Raw genomic sequence first — 16,492 nt, forward strand, 5'->3', positions numbered from 1 at the left:
TAAGTATGCGTGGTGTGCATCCGTATCTCCCAACATCTTGTCGGGTTTTTGAGCTTAAAGTGCCCCTAACCCCAAAATATTTTTTTCGCCAAAATGAATCTTTGCATCTGTTCGAAACGCATTGCGGCCATTTTTCATTTTTCTAACAAATCCTGCCATTTTATAGGCTTCGAAAGTTGCGAAAATCGATGCATCTTTTGTTCACGACCGAGTCAGAAGGGGAGTGGGTCTATTCCTGATTTGACGTCACAAACTGATTTACATTACATTAACTCTTTGTAAAGATGCATGCAAAGTAGATTGTGACGTCAAATCAGGAATAGACCCACTCCCCCTTCTGACTCGGTCGTGAACAAAAGATGCTTGGATTTTCGCAACTTTCAAAGCCTATAAAATGGCAGGATTTGTTAGAAAAAGGAAAAAATGGCCGCAATGCGTCTCGAACTGGTGCAAAGATTCATTTCAGCGAAAAAAATAATTTGGGGTTAGGGGCACTTTAAATAAATTATTTCTTCATATAAGTTAGGGTTGAGGCTGTAGGGCGATTGGCTTGGGATGCGCGAGGGAAGTCCGTAAAAGAGAGTACAGAAACACCCGTTTAAAAAAATATGAAAAACTTCAGCTTAGTTAGAGAAATTTACTAAGATAGTATGTTAATTGCTGTTTCCTTGGATGTTGAATCAGAGGTGATTAATGTACGTCGCGGTTTAAAACTGTGGAAATGCGAGAAGTTGCCTCCCGTCGTTAACTGTTTTAAAACGCTAACTGGCCAGATCAAGATTTTCGTAATTATGGTGGAAGAAATGGTGAAATATGATTGGACAAATGTACATTTTTCCGAGGTGACGTGTGGATGCTCGGCCAAATTTCGGGAACTCATTTTCAGGAGTCGAACCTACGAACTTTCGATTTCTAGTGCGAATGCTCTACCTGCACCGAGCAATACAGAGGAAACGCTTGGGAGCTACGCCATTAAACTTCTGTTAACCTAGTTTAAGTTCATGTGTACCGATTAAACTCGGCTCATGTGACCATAGCTTAATGGCTTAATTACCACAAGTCTCCTATTGATTGTTTTCATGTGACGTCACGGCGGCCATGTTGGTGTACCTGAACAAAAAAATGGCGGCCATGATGGCGTAGACTGTACCCAAGTATCCCCTGGGAATTGAACTCTATTTTTATGCAAATTCTTTCTTTTGTTTCAATAATCTAATATGGCTCTGGTCATGTGAGTGAAAAAGCTCCATAGAGCGTATTCATAAATGGTGGCTAGGTAATTAAAAGGAAAGAAAAGAAACTTTATTGAAGTGTCTAGTCGTTCTAGCGCTGGAGCGCTAATTTGGGACATTCTCAACTGAAATTAACAATTAAGGCAAATCAAGTCAAATGTTCGTTTTTGAGGAGAGGGGAAAACAGAGTACTCGGAGAAAAACTTCTCGGTGCAGAGTAGAGAACGAACAAAGTCATATATGACGGCGAGTCTGGGAATCGAACCCGGGCCACATTGGTGGGAGGGGAGTGTTCTCACCACTGCGCCATCCCTGTACCACCCTCCTTTTGTCTTTATGCTAATCATCCTCTCTAGCCTCGTTAGCGCAAAAAAAGTAAAAAGAATAGGTCAGTAGCGCATACGAACTAGTGGTACTCGGACGGTCGTAGGTTCGACTCCGCGGCCTGCAAAAGAGCACTGAGATTTTCTTCATAGCATCCCCGATTCATCATTGAAAACAAATACATTTCTTGGACCTTATTCGCGCGGTGGCCATATTGGCCATAGACAATAGATTTCGTACCCCGAGCCTCGAGTTGAAATATTTGGGAACGAGTTTCGGTGCGCAAAAACAAAAGGTTTCAATCCCTCGGGACTCAAAATGCTCGCTGTGTGATTAGATTTATATTTCTTACGAATAGGCCTGCCACCATGCATCGCATCAGCTAGTATAATCCTTTCAGTGACGGCTTCCCACCAATATTTTAATAATGAAAGTTTCCATTTCGGCATTTCAAGTGTTATACTTGGCCCTTAAAAAAACTAATTTCCTTTTCTCCTTATATGAGTCATAAGGTTCTCACCTGAAAAAGCCACTGGAAATATCGTGAAAATGATCAAAGCGCAATTCATGTTTCTGTGGAAACATAAAGGAAGGAGAATTATCAACTGGGAAACTTCAGATGTCCTCATATACACCCATCTGTCGATATGAAAATAGTCTGAAAGATACAGTTGTCAAGAAAAGGTAATATTTGTTTTTCATTAAAATAAGAACACGTAACTTGTCTCGCTTTCCAGTTTCCAATGCTTGTAGAACTATAACTGAGGGAGCTTTTTGTACCGGAATCATAATTTTGCTCAACTTACGATCGCTTTAATCAATGGTTCTGACTAGTTGGAAAGTTAATGTCTTTAATGTGCTACACAATTTCACAGCCAGGGATTGAATTAGCTAGTTTACTTTTTTCTGTCTGAAATTTGGAGGTCAAAAAGCAAGCTGTTCTACAATAAACAGATCGACACGAAAACTGACTTGAGTATCGCTGAGATACCACCTTAAAAGATTGGAAATTAACTCTAGAGGTGAACAAAGCAGAGGAGACAAACAGTTAAATAAGCCAGAGACAGTGGAGTTAAAGTCGATACAACAGAATGAAATTCTCTGTTCTTCCGACAACAAGAGTAGGAAAAGTCATCAAAAAAACAAACTTCAATATTACACGTCGAAGCCGATAAATTGTTTATTTGCTTTCTCGTTAATTGTGTTTTTCACGCCATCCTCTTTCTGAACTTTGCTCAAAATGACGCTTGACTGTCTTTAACGGAAAAAATTCCAGTCTTTGAATAATTGTTATCGACTTTGCCTTAACGATTTTGCAAAGCAGTTGTTTTACATGTCTAAAGAAAAGTAGCCAAGGATTTACAAAATCAATGATTCTCGTTTAACTGATTTTTTTTTCCAGAACTTAACAGGCAAGTGACCTTTTGACATGCGAAAACACCATTTCAATTTCTATTTACTCAGAGTCAATAAGCCGCTGACTTTTTCAGAGTTGAACACGTCTTGTTATCATTTTTGTCAGGCATAATATCCGTGCGTGAGCCTTATGGTTTTGTAATTTTTTGTCGAAAAGCGTCCAGTTACTTTTGGCCTCTCCTCTCCTTCATAGACGCACAGTAGAGAGAATATGAAGTCGCTTTTTTTCGTAATCTTCCTGATTTCTCTGGATGGGAAATTAGCTGGTATGTAGCTTTTTTTTTCGCTTCCCCCTGTGACTAACATTATGGCTTACTAGACGGGACCTGGTAGAACGTAAATTAGTCCCTTTTCTTGAAGGTGCAGCTAGCGGGTGTTGTTCACGCAAAAAAATGTGCATCAGTCGGTTAAACCCTATCTTTATTTATTAGAATTGTTATTTAATTTCAAGTTCTTGTATCTCCGCACCGCGAACCAAATCACTAAGTGGCCTTTTCCTTAAACGAAAGAAGGAAAAGAAGAACCGTGCACGAAACGAAGAAAGGTTAATAAGTTCTCAACCGCTTCCAATAATTCATTGAGAAGTCACATGACAGAAAACATCTTGGATTTATCTGTATGTAATAAATAGGCTAAGATTCATCTCGAACAATGTCAAGAGTAAGGGTCGGACGCTTGACAATGTAAAGTATACCGCCGCCGCAGAGACAAACGCGATTACTAAGATTTGCGCCACAGTCAAATTTTTAGAAGACGGAGATAAACGGTGGAGATCACACCAAAAAGATCACAAAAAGCTTAAAGAGGAAAAAGGTAGACTTGCAGAAACGGAGTTAAACACGATAGAAATATCAATAATATTTATTATTATTCATTCAAAATATTTCCCCGTTTCTGATTGGTTAAAACCACACGCATAATTCACCATAACCAGCTGCTGTCCACCAAATTTGGAAAGAAACTTCGTCATATTGAATCAATGACGTCAAAAGTGCAGCCCGCTGCAGATTATTGAACTGATGACGTCAAAATGACGTCAAAAGTGCAGCCCGCTGCAAATTATTGAACCATTGACCGAAAAAAGCTGGGGACGAGATTGTGTTTTTTTACTGTTGAGCTGAAAAATGGCTGCGAGTAGGTTTAGAAGTTTGAGCGAAGAAAATATTGTGAATGAATAATAAAGCAATTATTGAATTCGGCTTTCGTAGAATATGAATAATTCTGCAGATCTCGGAGGATGTTATCCACCTCGGCCTTCGGCCTTGGTGGATAACACCCTCCTCGACCTGCAGAATTCTTTATATCCTACTCAGCCTCATTCATGCAATAATTGCTAACTATTCTATTCCGGTAACACCACCGTTCTTTGGTGCTCTTTGATTTGCCAGAACAATATTTGAAGTAAGACCAGGTGCACTCAGAAACCTCCCAGCATAGAGAGTCTGAACTGATTATGTGGGTTTTTACTTCACTTTTCTTTCGTTTGTAATGTTGGTGGTTTCAGGCCGAACGCTTTTAAAACTTTCTCCGAAAAAGCTGTAAATTTGAGGGAAAGCTGCATGGGTGTGTGCCACGCTTCGCGCCGTTGAATTAGCCAATATGAAAAAATACCATAATACTCTTTGTTTGTCCCTCCAAAATTTTGCATAAGCATTGTTTTTATTTTCTCTTGGGACTTACAATGGTCCCAAGAGAAACTGGAAACAATGCTTATGCAAAATTTTAAAGGGACAAACAAAGAGTATTATGGTATTTTTGATATTGGCTCATTGTGAGATACTTGCTGTATAAAAGTATTTCTGCAATTAAAGACTTTCAGTCCAATTTCGATTAACCGTGAATTCGCAAATTGATCATGCAGCTCTAAGCTTGCTTAATAGCTCAGATTTTAGAGCAGTGCCGTGCAATCGCGAAGTCGTGCTTCCAGTACCATTCAAGGAACGATTTTTTCAGGCTTCAGTCCTTGGAACTGCTTAAGTACTTTTTGAAAAACAAGCAGCAGTTTTTTATGGGGTTTAAAAACACGGGGAGTAGCCGAGTGTTTTGAGACCCAATAAAACACGTGCTGCGAGGTTTTTTGAACGGCTTCAAAAACATTTCACAGAAAGGGAGTCCCTCGGGAGTCCTAACAAAGGCTCAAAATGTGAGAGGAAGATATTAGCATACAAAAAAAAAAACAAGTCGGGCCTTATTACTATTCTTTATGTAAAGAATTCTAATGAGGAGTGTTTTATCGCCTTGAAAGCTCGCTCGTACACGTGACGTTTTATCGGTTTCGTGATAGGCTGTTTGTTTCATGAATTATTGATGTATTTTTTAAGTTGCTTAACTAATTTCACTGATGTTTTGAAATTTCACTTCATGACCGTTCCGCAGTTCGAATATGTGAAATTTCTTATGTTGTAAAAATTATTCCATTCACCGTTTACGGGATACAACTTGGACTCCAATTGGCCAGTTCCTGGCCGGCTTGATAGCTCTTAACAGTTGGAAGAGCAGACCAGCGCGTGATCCATCACATGGTCTAGCGCATGGTCCAGCGAATGGTCTAGCGCATGGTTTAGAGCGGTTTTCAATTGAGTGTCAAAAGTAATTAGATAATTACTTTGGTTAATGATTACTTCACTCAGTGATTGGTTCAAATTTCTCGCGCTGAGTTTTCCAACCAATCAGAAGTGAAATCAAAACCAATCGTGGCTCGCGCGTGCACATTTTCCCGCGCTTTGTGTCGGCTGCATGTAATTGCTTCGAGTTTTGATTGGTTTAGTGGATTGTCTCCTTCCTTTTTCATTGGCCAAAGTAATTACTTTGGTTTTGGTTTTACGACACTCAATTGAAACTCGCTCTATCGCATGGTCTATTGCATGGTCAGGGGTTCAAGCCCCATTCATTTCTGGAATCTTTCAGGTTTGAGTGCTACTACCTAATTGGGACGATCTTTCTAAATTTCATTTTACGGTGTTCTTTTTGCTTCTCTCAGTGGATAAAATTTCAGATTTTGATGAACGCGACGAGGAAGAGAATTTCTTAGCCAAGCTTGAGAAGTTTAAGCAGGACAGGAGAAAAGCTATGAAAGAATTCCGTAGTGAGTGCAATATTTAAGTGCGCATTTTCTCTGTAGGACAGTAGTGTGGAAAGTTGGGGTTCTGAGAAGGGCGGACCATGTGGATCCACATATCAAGTCTCTAACACTAACCATCTCTCGAAGTGAGGGTTTTGGGTTAGGGACTATTGGTGTGGCTTCAATGGAGGTTAAAATGGCACATTTTGTAAAATAAGCTGGCCCTTGCATCAAAAAAAATGTCTACATGTACATTTTTCACCATGAAGATAAATCGATGCCACTGTCCCTTCCTCCGTGCAAACAATGTTGAATTTTCTGCGCCGTACGTCCGAAATATGCTATACATCTTTTTGTTTTTAACAGCATTGAAGGAGGGGAGGGGGTGGGATTGAAATCCCCCCCCCCCCTCCCCCACAGTTATGGCGAAATAGTTTGTTCTCGCTCGATTTACATAAAGGAATCTGATGTTGTTTTGTTTTGTTTTGTTTTTTTGTATTTCCTCGACTGTCCCAGGGAACTTGTCCCCCATTATTGATCCATTCGTTACACATGATCGTGGTCCACCGGTCGCAGAAACCCTACTGGCCTGGCACGGCAGCCATGTTGCATGGCAGGAACAATGAAAATGTTTTGCATTAGAAAGAACATTTGTTCCCATAGGAAAAAGAATCTATTGTTCCTGCCATGCAACATGGCTGCCGTGCAAAACCTCTATACCACTTATGTCCTATAGCAGAGAATGCGTAGTATTTAGTTTAACTTCTCTCTCGGTATTTTTACAGTCTCACTTTTTGTCGAATCAATTAACATTTTGTTAATGCAGCTCCTGAGCAGAATGAACGGGACAATAGGTCTTTTGCAACAAACGATCACACGGTACAAAATCCGCCATGCTGGAGGGCAAGCTCATTATTATTCCCCCACTGGGATATTAAAACAAAGGCAAGTCAAGCTTGACTGGTTCAGGTCTCTTTGTTTTAATTTCTCAGTGGGGGAAAAATAATGAGCTTGCCCTCCAGCATGGCGGATTTTGTACCATGCGATCGTTTGTTGCAAAAGACCTATACTTTCAGTCTTTCAGGGCATGTGAAAATCGTGCAACCTTGAAATCGTATCCAGGTATCTCAGTTCTTCAAAGGCCGGATAACTTTATCCGGTGGATATTCACTAGTTTCAATCTCTGCAAAGATTTCAGCATTTGCCCTTGTAACTGTACCCTGGTCCCAGACGTTTTTCTTGAGCCGCGAGAGAGCCGCGAGTAGCGAAGCGGTGGGAAAAAGAAAAACCTCTGGTTACCTTGGACTTGAATCTCACTTTCATGCAGACGCCAGGCTCAGGATCTGAACCTTAGGCTCGGATTGGTTGATATTTTTACAAACACGCAAATCAATATGATTGGTTCATTTGATTGGTAATACCAAGGGGACGCGTGATTGCTAAGTTGCTTTTAGTCCCTTTTGACGCGTTTGACGGTTGGCATCTGCATGAAAGTGAGATTCCAGTCCAAGGTAACTAGAGGTTTTTCTCTTTCTCAACGCTTCGCGACTCGTTCTCGCTGCTTCGCGGCTCTCTCGCGGCTCAAGAAACACCTCTGGGACCAGGGTATAGTAACTGTGAATAGGGAGCTTAAGAACGCGCGCTTTTTAGGGCGCGGACGGCAACCGGAAGAGAAAATTTCGCGTATCAGGACAGTGGTGTCTCCCAGATTTTTGTACTAATCATCTCTAATGGAGAAAAGATACTTAGCAATGTAAATGTGGTTGTGTAGAGACAGGTTGAAAGGGAAAACAGCTCACTTCCGGTTGCCGTCCGTGTCTCAAAAACGCGCGTGCTTAAGCTCCCTATTAATATGCACGCCCCACGCACATCTGCTCAAAAGGTGCGTAAGAAAGTCTTGGCCAACGCTTATCATGAGGTATATTTCATACTGTGGATAGTACGTGACTTATCCATCTGGGGACAGATGTTTTCAAACATTAGCTTTCGGACCTTTGTTGCTCAAACTGGAGGCGGACAGCGCTATTACCGTATAAATTTCTATTCAGCGGATAATTAACAACTATTCACCGAAATTGAGGTGAATGGTTGCTTTAACATGCAGTGAGATAATGTAGCACAAAAGGATGATTTTAACTGACTTATTCCTGCAAAGGTTACAACATTTTCGGGCGCAAATTCCTCGCGACTTGCTCGGAGGTGAATAGCAAAGGATATCAGGAGTTTGAGTGGCCAACCAGCGCGCGCGTTCAAGGCTATCCACTGTTTTGGTATATACTAAGCACCATTAGAAGTAATCAGGTTATTTACTTGAAAGTGATTTATCTAGCGGATATTGTCATCCCCACTTTGGACAACTCGGTCCCAGGTTCCCTCTACCATTCCTTTATATGGTCTTTTCGACATCCTTATTTCAGTTATACCCGGAACCCTTGACCCGCAGCCTACAACTCTATTGTGTTCGTGTCTCGGCATTCTCACAGACCAATTTATTTTTAGATTGAATTTCCCGCGAAAAACACTCTCACAATATCCTGATGACCAATTACGAAAACCTAACGTACCTGACGTCATGGGGTCGCTGAACCGGAACTGCCTCTGTTTTTTCGGAAAAGGTAGTCTAAAAATAGATCGGTCTGTAAAAGTGCCGTGCCCAGTATGGTAGTTGTATGCTCCGGGTCATGAATACTTAACAGTGGAAAAGTAAGTAAACTAGTTCCAAACGAATAATAATGATGAAGAAAATCATGACGATGACGATAAAACTGTGAATCAAATCAGTTTCAATGAAAGTTGTTGACGTGTGAGGAAAATCGATTAACCAGGAGAAGAATTTTTCTTAGCAGAGCAGAAAACTAAGAAATCCCATCCCACACACTCAAACGCGAGTCACATTGGTGGGAGGCCTCTGCTCTTAATTTTTCTTTTTCAGTCTACGTCCGTAGTTACTCTACTCTTTCTATTGGGAAACCTCAACCGCTTCAACCGAAACCGGTTGCGGTTGAAACGGTTGATCCCAATACTCCCACGCTGTACAGATCCCAAGGGGATTAGGCAGCAGCCAATCATATGGCGGGAATGTGTTCCCTGAGCGTAGGCTATCCTCGCGGAACACATTCCCGTCATGTGATCGGAAATGGATGGGAGATGCCCTGTCTTCACCTCTTTATTTTCTCTTGGTGATACCATTGTTTTCCATAGAAAATTGCTTATCTTACTGTAGTATCTAAGAAGCACGGTGATAAGCATTTTTGTTGTCAGAACCGCCAAGTCCTTTTAACCGCCTATGGCTTGCCTGTGCGCCCACCTCCGGCGGCTAAAAGGGATACCCGTTTGTGACACTCGAAAATGGCCCGTAAAGTTTCGGGACTTTCGAGAAACGGGCCCCTGGCCCGTAAAAGGTTTACAAAATGTTTCTTTGCCACCAGATGTTTCAAAGAATAAACCAGAGGCGGACGAGTCGGCCTTTCCGTGGAATTCTTTGGAAAAGAGATACGTAACTGCCATTAAACGTGAGTAAATTCAACAATTGTTGTATATAAACAACTTTCCAAAAGAAAGGACAAGAAACTAAGCCTCGAGGTACTATAGGCTACAAGAGTGCTCCAACTGATGTGAAGTTTCAAGAAAGTCGTCAACTTTAGTATCTCTAAAGAAAGCAGAACAGGATAATTCACTCATTTATTCAGAATAAAAAAAACATGCGCTTGTGTAGAATAAGTGTGTGAGCACATGAAGTGAGGGGGTTACTTGATTGTGGTTAGATTCGTTTATTCCATCGGAATCCTAGTTAAATCTGTCGGTATCCTACAGAAAGTTTTATAAATGAGAGAACAGATGGATCCTCGCACTTGGCGAGACAATCTAAACAATTATCTCTTTATACACCTTATTCCAAAATGGCCTCCATTTTGGTATTCTTTTGTTTCCATGCTAATTGGCCCTTATGGCCTCGTTCAAGGTTAAGTACTCTTTTGAATTTTACGTTTGAAAGCGAGGCCATAAGGACCGATTTGCATTTGCATGGATCCAACGGGATTCAAATCCATGACCTGTGTGGTTGGAGAAATGTGGGAACCTCTACGATGTCAACTGAACCAATGAAACCGCACAGTCAAGAGCAGGTCAATTGTTTATTTAAATTGTTTAGCTAAGGAGGGGATCACTCAGTTCTCTAATTCGTCTGTAACCCACACTTCAAATGGCATTCATTTCATTCAGAAAGCTTTATGTTAATCAAGTGAGTGTAACATTACTTAAAAGCAAAACATTTATATCAAAATAGTGTTTGAGGATTTAAAAAATTCAACCCATTCTTCATTCTGCCAGCGAACAAGATTCGTCTTAACATCAAGGATGGTCTTCCCAAAGAGAATGCCACAGGACGAGTTGAGATATACCATAATAATCAGTGGGGGACAGTGTGTGACAGTTCCTGGGATTTGAAGGACGCATTCGTTGTGTGCAGTGAACTGGGGATGGTCAAGGCTATCTTCGAGAGCAGGAATGCTAAATATGGTCGGGGAGATGGTCTACCGATATGGCTCAGCAAAGTAAACTGTGAGGGAGGAGAAAGTTCATTGGCAGACTGTCCCCACCCTGGTTGGGGAAATGTGGGCTCCTGTACACACGGTAACGATGCTGGTGTCAAGTGCCTTGAAACAGGTGGGCAAAAAACGAGGCACGCAATGCGTGTGGAGAATTATTTTTATTTTCTCGGGGACAGTTTAACATAATTTTATATTCAGTCTCCCTTAATACCCCCTGATATCGTTCACCGGATTAAAACATGCGTTGATTGACGTTTGCGATAAAGTAAATTAATTTCCTATGTTTCAGTCACTTTTCAGTAGGTAATTAGATAATTAGATAATTAATTAGATACACGACCCCTCAAGGATGTAGTGCTTAAACCCTAATCGTGTTTTTAAATAAAGGATTTTACTACTTTTTACCTTGCAACAAGCTCATGAATTACCAGCAAACCAAATGGCGACAAATCAGCTTCAGCGGTCGAGTTACTGCATATTGTTCTTCTTCACTTTTCTTGCAGGTGTACCTCAAATAGTTGAGGTTGGTTGCTACAAAGACAGTTCGTCCAATCGTGCACTTCGATCTTTGATCCAAAATCTAAGACACAAAATCGATTGGTACAACTTACGAAGCGTGGTTACAAAGTGCGCAGAAAGAGCTTGGCAACTAGGATTTCGGTAAGCACTGTATGTATGATGTTATTTTCTATTGACATCCCCAAAATACTAATAAAAGACAATCTTTGCCTACAAACATCATTAATTCTTCGGCATCGGTTGAGGACTGCTTTTATCGCAGAATAGAACTGTGTTGGACATGATAAACTGAGCATACGGTTCAGCCCTCAAAAGTCCAGAAACTTATAGTGCATACTCGGGTACCAGAATTCCCTCTATCTTTAAAAGTGCCCCTGTGATTAAAAAAAAGATCACTTCCTTTTTTTCTTCAGATTTTGAAAGTGTGTTTGCTTAAGACCTGACTGGCAAAATTTTGAGCTTTGATTTTATCCTAAGGCCGCTTACTTTGAGTGTAAGTTTTGGATTTCACGGTCCGCCATTACTCAGGTTCAAAACTGACCGACACATGAAATGGTTTAACGAGGAAAAACAACCTTCGGGCATGCACATTTCTCTTTGGCCAACTTTGAAACGAATAATCACAAATGATGCATGTTTCTGACTGTTTTATTTGCATGAAATTTCGTTCCAAAAAAGCTCTTTTACCTCCTGTGTTCCCTTACAAACCCAGTATGGAAGATATAAGCTCCAAATGTATTGAGGGAGATGGTGAGTGTTTTAACACAGGAGCGGAATTAAGAGACACATCAATCAAAGATGCGCCGTCATCTCAGTGGACCTACAGTAGTTTGATGTCCTAGATCCCACAAATCTTGTGTAAGGGAATCCTTTCTAATGTCTTTGTCTACATTTCGCCTCATTAACTGGCGGCGTCTTTCTGATTGATTTCGAAAGTTAAATGAACTTATTGAACTAACTTTCTCAATTTTAATCCTTTATGTTTTCATAATCATCGAGATCTTAGCCATCCTAAATTGACAAATCATTGGATGGCAAGTGTTGAGATATGTAACTTCCCGCTCTTTAGGATCAAGTCATTTCCCACATTTGTGAATACATTAAAAATATAACGAGTTGCAGTTGTGTACAACCGTGTGTTTCTTTCGGTATATTAAACTTAAAGGTATTAGAAACATAACAGCAAAAGTGCTAATGAGCACAAAAACTTCTCAAAGATTATTTATCTGGCCGGTGTATCGGTCTCAATTTTTCACAGATAGCTGATTATGCAATGCACAATCAATATTTCGTGCTGATTTCGTGGAAGATTGGCTGGAATATGATGACCCCATTGTAAAAAAAGGTCCCCTTTGTAATGTAATTTATTGGCGGATGGCATGGATTAACACAACTACATTATCATTCTCCTATACACACTGATCTAACTACCAAGAGACCTGACCTTCTGGTACATGAATCCTATAGCTTGGTAGCAGAGAGGGTATGGATTCGACTCGTGCTAGGAGAACTTAATTTTTTTCCTAGAATCCCTCGGTCTATGTACATTCTTAGTCATGGGCACTTAGCTCGCTAAAGATAGTTTTTCAAGTTAATTAAGATTCTACCCAATCCCTAGAAAGCCATCGTTCATAAAAATCACTATTTTTAGATACTTTGGGATACAATTCTACGCGGAATGTTGGAGTGACAAGGAAGCAGAAAGCAGGTATAACATGCACGGTCCAGTGGATTATGGGGACGACTCACAGAACTGCATTGAAGGTTAGTAGGGGAGTTTCATTTAAACAACTTAGTTGCGACACGAAAGGCTTACAGTTTTCGCCCTATAAATAGGCTAAGGTAGAAATTTGCGTTTTGGTCTTCGTTTTGTTTTCTCACAACTTTTCAATCATACAAGGGTCGGAAAGATGATTGAAAGTATCTAATTCGCTCTACTTTGCTGCCAGAAATGCGAAAAGTTTTTAGGGCAGCTTCTGCAAGTACCGGAGCAGAAATAACGTAACACAAGAGAAACAAAAGACAGAAAACAAAACAACTCCAAATAAAGACTAATCCCAGGTGACCAAAAACACAGTGCTTTCCGGTACCTGCAGAAAGACCCATTTTTAGGTACTGGAGAATTTAAATTAATTTTTTTTAGGTACTGGAAATTTAAGCAAATGCGAGGTACACAATATTGTCTGCTCTCGTTGCGTTTGAAAAGCTGCTAAAATCTGAGCCTTAAGTAGATAAGCTTTTAAGGGTTAAAAAAGCATTGGCAGCGACCGCTGTCGTTTACGCGGGCCATTTAAAGTCGGCCGCAGGTTCCTGCTGTGTTGTTTTCCCTCAACTTGTCAACGCGGAGAAGTCTGGTAATGACTATTCACAGGAGTGACCGCGTTTCAACCGAAAACGGTTGAAAAAGTGTTCTATTGGGAAACCTCAACCGCTTCAACCTAAACCGGTTGCGGTTGAAACGGTTGATCCCAATAGAGCACGACTTAAGGGAAAAAAAATGTTAATTAGCTTTCTCAGCGTGTGAATGAGGAGTATTTTCCATAATAGAGACTTCTAACTTTGATTCACCTTAAAGAAGAACAAACTTAATTGACAACTTATATTATTTATTTTTTTTTACTATTTATTGCATGTCGTAGAGACTCTTTTTCTTTGGCTATCTCAGTTTTATCAGAAATAACACACAAACAGCGATGACAAACATCAGATATAAACGTATCATTTGAAGTTATCTTTTACTTGACGTTTCGTATGTTTCTGCCGATACATCTTCTGATGTGACGAATAATAGAAAATTGGAAAATTAATTCAAAACTGAGAAAAAGAGTATTTACAATATGGTTTCTGTGTGGTACGGCCAGAAGACGTTGAAAGCAGTCAGAGATTACGAGAAGAATCTAACTCGCTTCAACAAAGTATCATTGGATATTGGATTCCTACAGAAATGCCAGCTTTTTCACATTTACCCTTATTTCCTTCAGTTATTTCGAACTCAGAAGACGTGAATTTCAAGACTCCAATTTTGTATCAACCGACTAACCGTCACTTCTGAAGTTGTATGCAGAAGCATACGAAACGTCAAGTAAAAGATAATTTCATAAGATGCGTTTATATCTGATGTTTGTCACCGCTGTTTGTGTGTTATTTATTGCATTATTTTCTGTTTTTCGTAAGGTACCGGCATGCATTGGGCCAATTATGTATACAAGTTCGCGCCGTGGAAAGACCTGGGTTGCTGGAAGGATAAAATAAATGACAGGGCTGTACCGTATCTGCTTGTGAACTACCGAGGAAACATCGATTGGCTTAACATCGGCAGAATTAGTAAGTCTATAGTGAGGTGTCGTCAAAGAAAATTAGAGACGAGCCTTACCTGAAAGTTACTAAAAAATGGTGGTGCCACTTCGATTTGACACTGCAGTCTTTGGAAATTCCATTCAATTTTATTTAATTCAATTCTCTGTTCTTTTTCATTTCTTAGTTAACAAGTGCTACGAAGCTGCAAAGGGGGCTGGGAAGGAGTACTTTGCTGTGCAGTTTTATGGAGAATGCTGGGTTGCTGACGACGGTACAACTTACCAGAAGCACGGACCAAGTATTTCTTGCTGGAGTGGGGTGGGGAAGGGACACACCAATTACGTGTATAAAATAGAGTGGTAAGATCATAGTTTTCCCGGCAAGGGGCTTACGTACAAGTCCGCTTGTTTCGCTCTTCTTTGCTGTGTATGTGGATCAACCGTTTACCGAGAATTTGGGAACATCATTTAGTAGCTGTCAATTTAACCATGCAAAGAGCGATGATAAATAAAAGCTTAAACGTTAGCTACCCTTCTCTTTCTCTTTGTAAGTTGTTTTCCTGTTGCTTGAGAAGTTAACTTTTGCATCTTATTATGAGTAAAAGAGAATAAATACTTTCTTGTAGTTGGTAAAACCGTGACGTGGTGTGCCACCTGTGAGATTCGGTCAATCTCATTGTCTCTGCCAACATTGATCATGCATACAATCATCACCGAGGTTTAATATTCCGCATTGTGATCCCGGCGATATTTTTGCTTAATTTGCCCCTAATAGCAATGCTATTTGTCACAATATGCATCCAAATTTTCTTAAACCCAGGCGGTAAATTATTTTCTTACTAAAGTTTTTTAAGTAAATGACAATTATTCATGCATGATCGTCCGCTCATTCCTTTGTACCTTTGTTTAGATAAAATCGGAATTTTCTATTAATGTGACAAAGTACCATGAATATTCTTAAGTAACATTTAGAGTCTAAAATAGATCCTGATAAATTTAACATCCTGACCTATCATTGTGGCTTCGTTCAAAGATGCTGTGCATTCTAGGTGAAAGGCGCAAAGTTATTTTCTTTGAAAAGTAGCATGTTATTTAAATACTGCTTTCTTTATTGATTTTAAGGCTTGAAAGCGGAAGTCATTTCCAATTTTTTTCGGTTTTGTTGATTGTCTCTTGCCCAGCTCGTATGGACTACATAAGGTTGTTCAAGATACTATTTTGGATTAGGGTTAGGGTTAGGGTTTAGGGTTAGGGTTAGGGTTAGAGTTAGGGTTAGGGTTAGGGTTAGGGAAATCGCGGAAATTGAAACGTTTCTTCTATGTTCCGTCAACAACTCCTGCGATCAATTTTCAGCGGTGTCATGCATAGACGGATAAGAGGATCATTTATACGTAATTAGGTTGTACCGGACACATGGTGGGGATAGATTTTCTTCTAGGATGTACAATGTACGTTCTTCAGATAAGTGCGAGGATGACTTCTCCCTTTCGTCTCTAAACCGCATTTCAACTGGATAAACGTTTGTTTAATCAAAACTTAGTGAGCCATCTGAACATCACAAACGCAATATCGGCGGGTTTCGAAATTTAGTAGTTTCATATATTAATGAACGAAATGATATATGAAATGAATCATCAAGTAAAGCTATGATCTTCGCAGTTATGAACGCAATTTATACAATACCTCGTTTTATGCCAAAATCCCTAAAGATCTCACTTCCAACAATCAAAAACTTGTCAAAGACACCATTCAAAATCTTATAGTTAATCAAGAATTACCGGACACTGCCATTAATCTCATCATCAACACCCCTAGAACTTCGTGCATTTACTTCTTGCCTAAAATTCACAAACCCAACAACCCAGGTCGACCTATCGTTTCTGCCTGTAGTTGCCCCACCAAACTCATTTCTAGCTACTTAGACAGGATTATGACGCCTATCGTCAAATCTTTGCCATCATACATTAAAGACAGTACACACGCACTACAAATTTTCCGCGATTTCAATTTCTCCGGCCAAGACAAACTTATTTTCACCATGGACATTACATCTCTATACACAGTCATTCCTAACAGCGAAGGTCTTCAAGCACT

At 40.1% G+C, this 16,492-nt stretch overlaps 2 protein-coding genes across 2 annotated transcripts in view; one reads left to right on the forward strand and one right to left on the reverse strand.

Annotated features, from left to right (window-relative positions):
- LOC138029118 (neurotrypsin-like) overlaps positions 1 to 2,199 on the reverse strand; it is a 5,025-nt gene extending 2,826 nt beyond the window's left edge. The window contains exon 1 of the mRNA XM_068876818.1: positions 2,077 to 2,199. Coding sequence (XP_068732919.1) covers positions 2,077 to 2,185 — 109 coding nt within the window. The 5' untranslated portion in view covers positions 2,186 to 2,199. The remainder of the gene's footprint in view (positions 1 to 2,076) is intronic.
- An 871-nt stretch (positions 2,200 to 3,070) lies between these two features.
- Positions 3,071 to 14,924, forward strand: LOC138028921 (uncharacterized). The gene is made up of 8 exons (XM_068876563.1): positions 3,071 to 3,238; positions 5,953 to 6,057; positions 9,462 to 9,545; positions 10,363 to 10,698; positions 11,087 to 11,243; positions 12,754 to 12,866; positions 14,277 to 14,426; positions 14,584 to 14,924. Exons 1-8 carry the CDS (start codon positions 3,184 to 3,186, stop codon positions 14,760 to 14,762), a joined length of 1,179 nt encoding a protein of 392 aa, XP_068732664.1. The 5' UTR covers positions 3,071 to 3,183; the 3' UTR covers positions 14,763 to 14,924.
- The last annotated feature ends 1,568 nt before the right edge of the window (positions 14,925 to 16,492 follow it).

This window comes from Montipora capricornis, chromosome 13 (genome assembly GCF_036669925.1).
Source record: "Montipora capricornis isolate CH-2021 chromosome 13, ASM3666992v2, whole genome shotgun sequence".
In the NCBI taxonomy this organism is placed as follows: domain Eukaryota; kingdom Metazoa; phylum Cnidaria; class Anthozoa; order Scleractinia; family Acroporidae; genus Montipora; species Montipora capricornis.

Coding starts and splice junctions, on each gene's coding strand:
- LOC138028921 (XM_068876563.1), top strand. CDS start 3,184: ATGAAGTCGCTTTTTTTCGTAATCTTCCTGATTTCTCTGGATGGGAAA. Junction 6,058..9,461: donor AGCTATGAAAGAATTCCGTA/GTGAGTGCAATA, acceptor CTTTGCCACCAG/ATGTTTCAAAGAATAAACCA. Junction 12,867..14,276: donor CTCACAGAACTGCATTGAAG/GTTAGTAGGGGA, acceptor GTTTTTCGTAAG/GTACCGGCATGCATTGGGCC.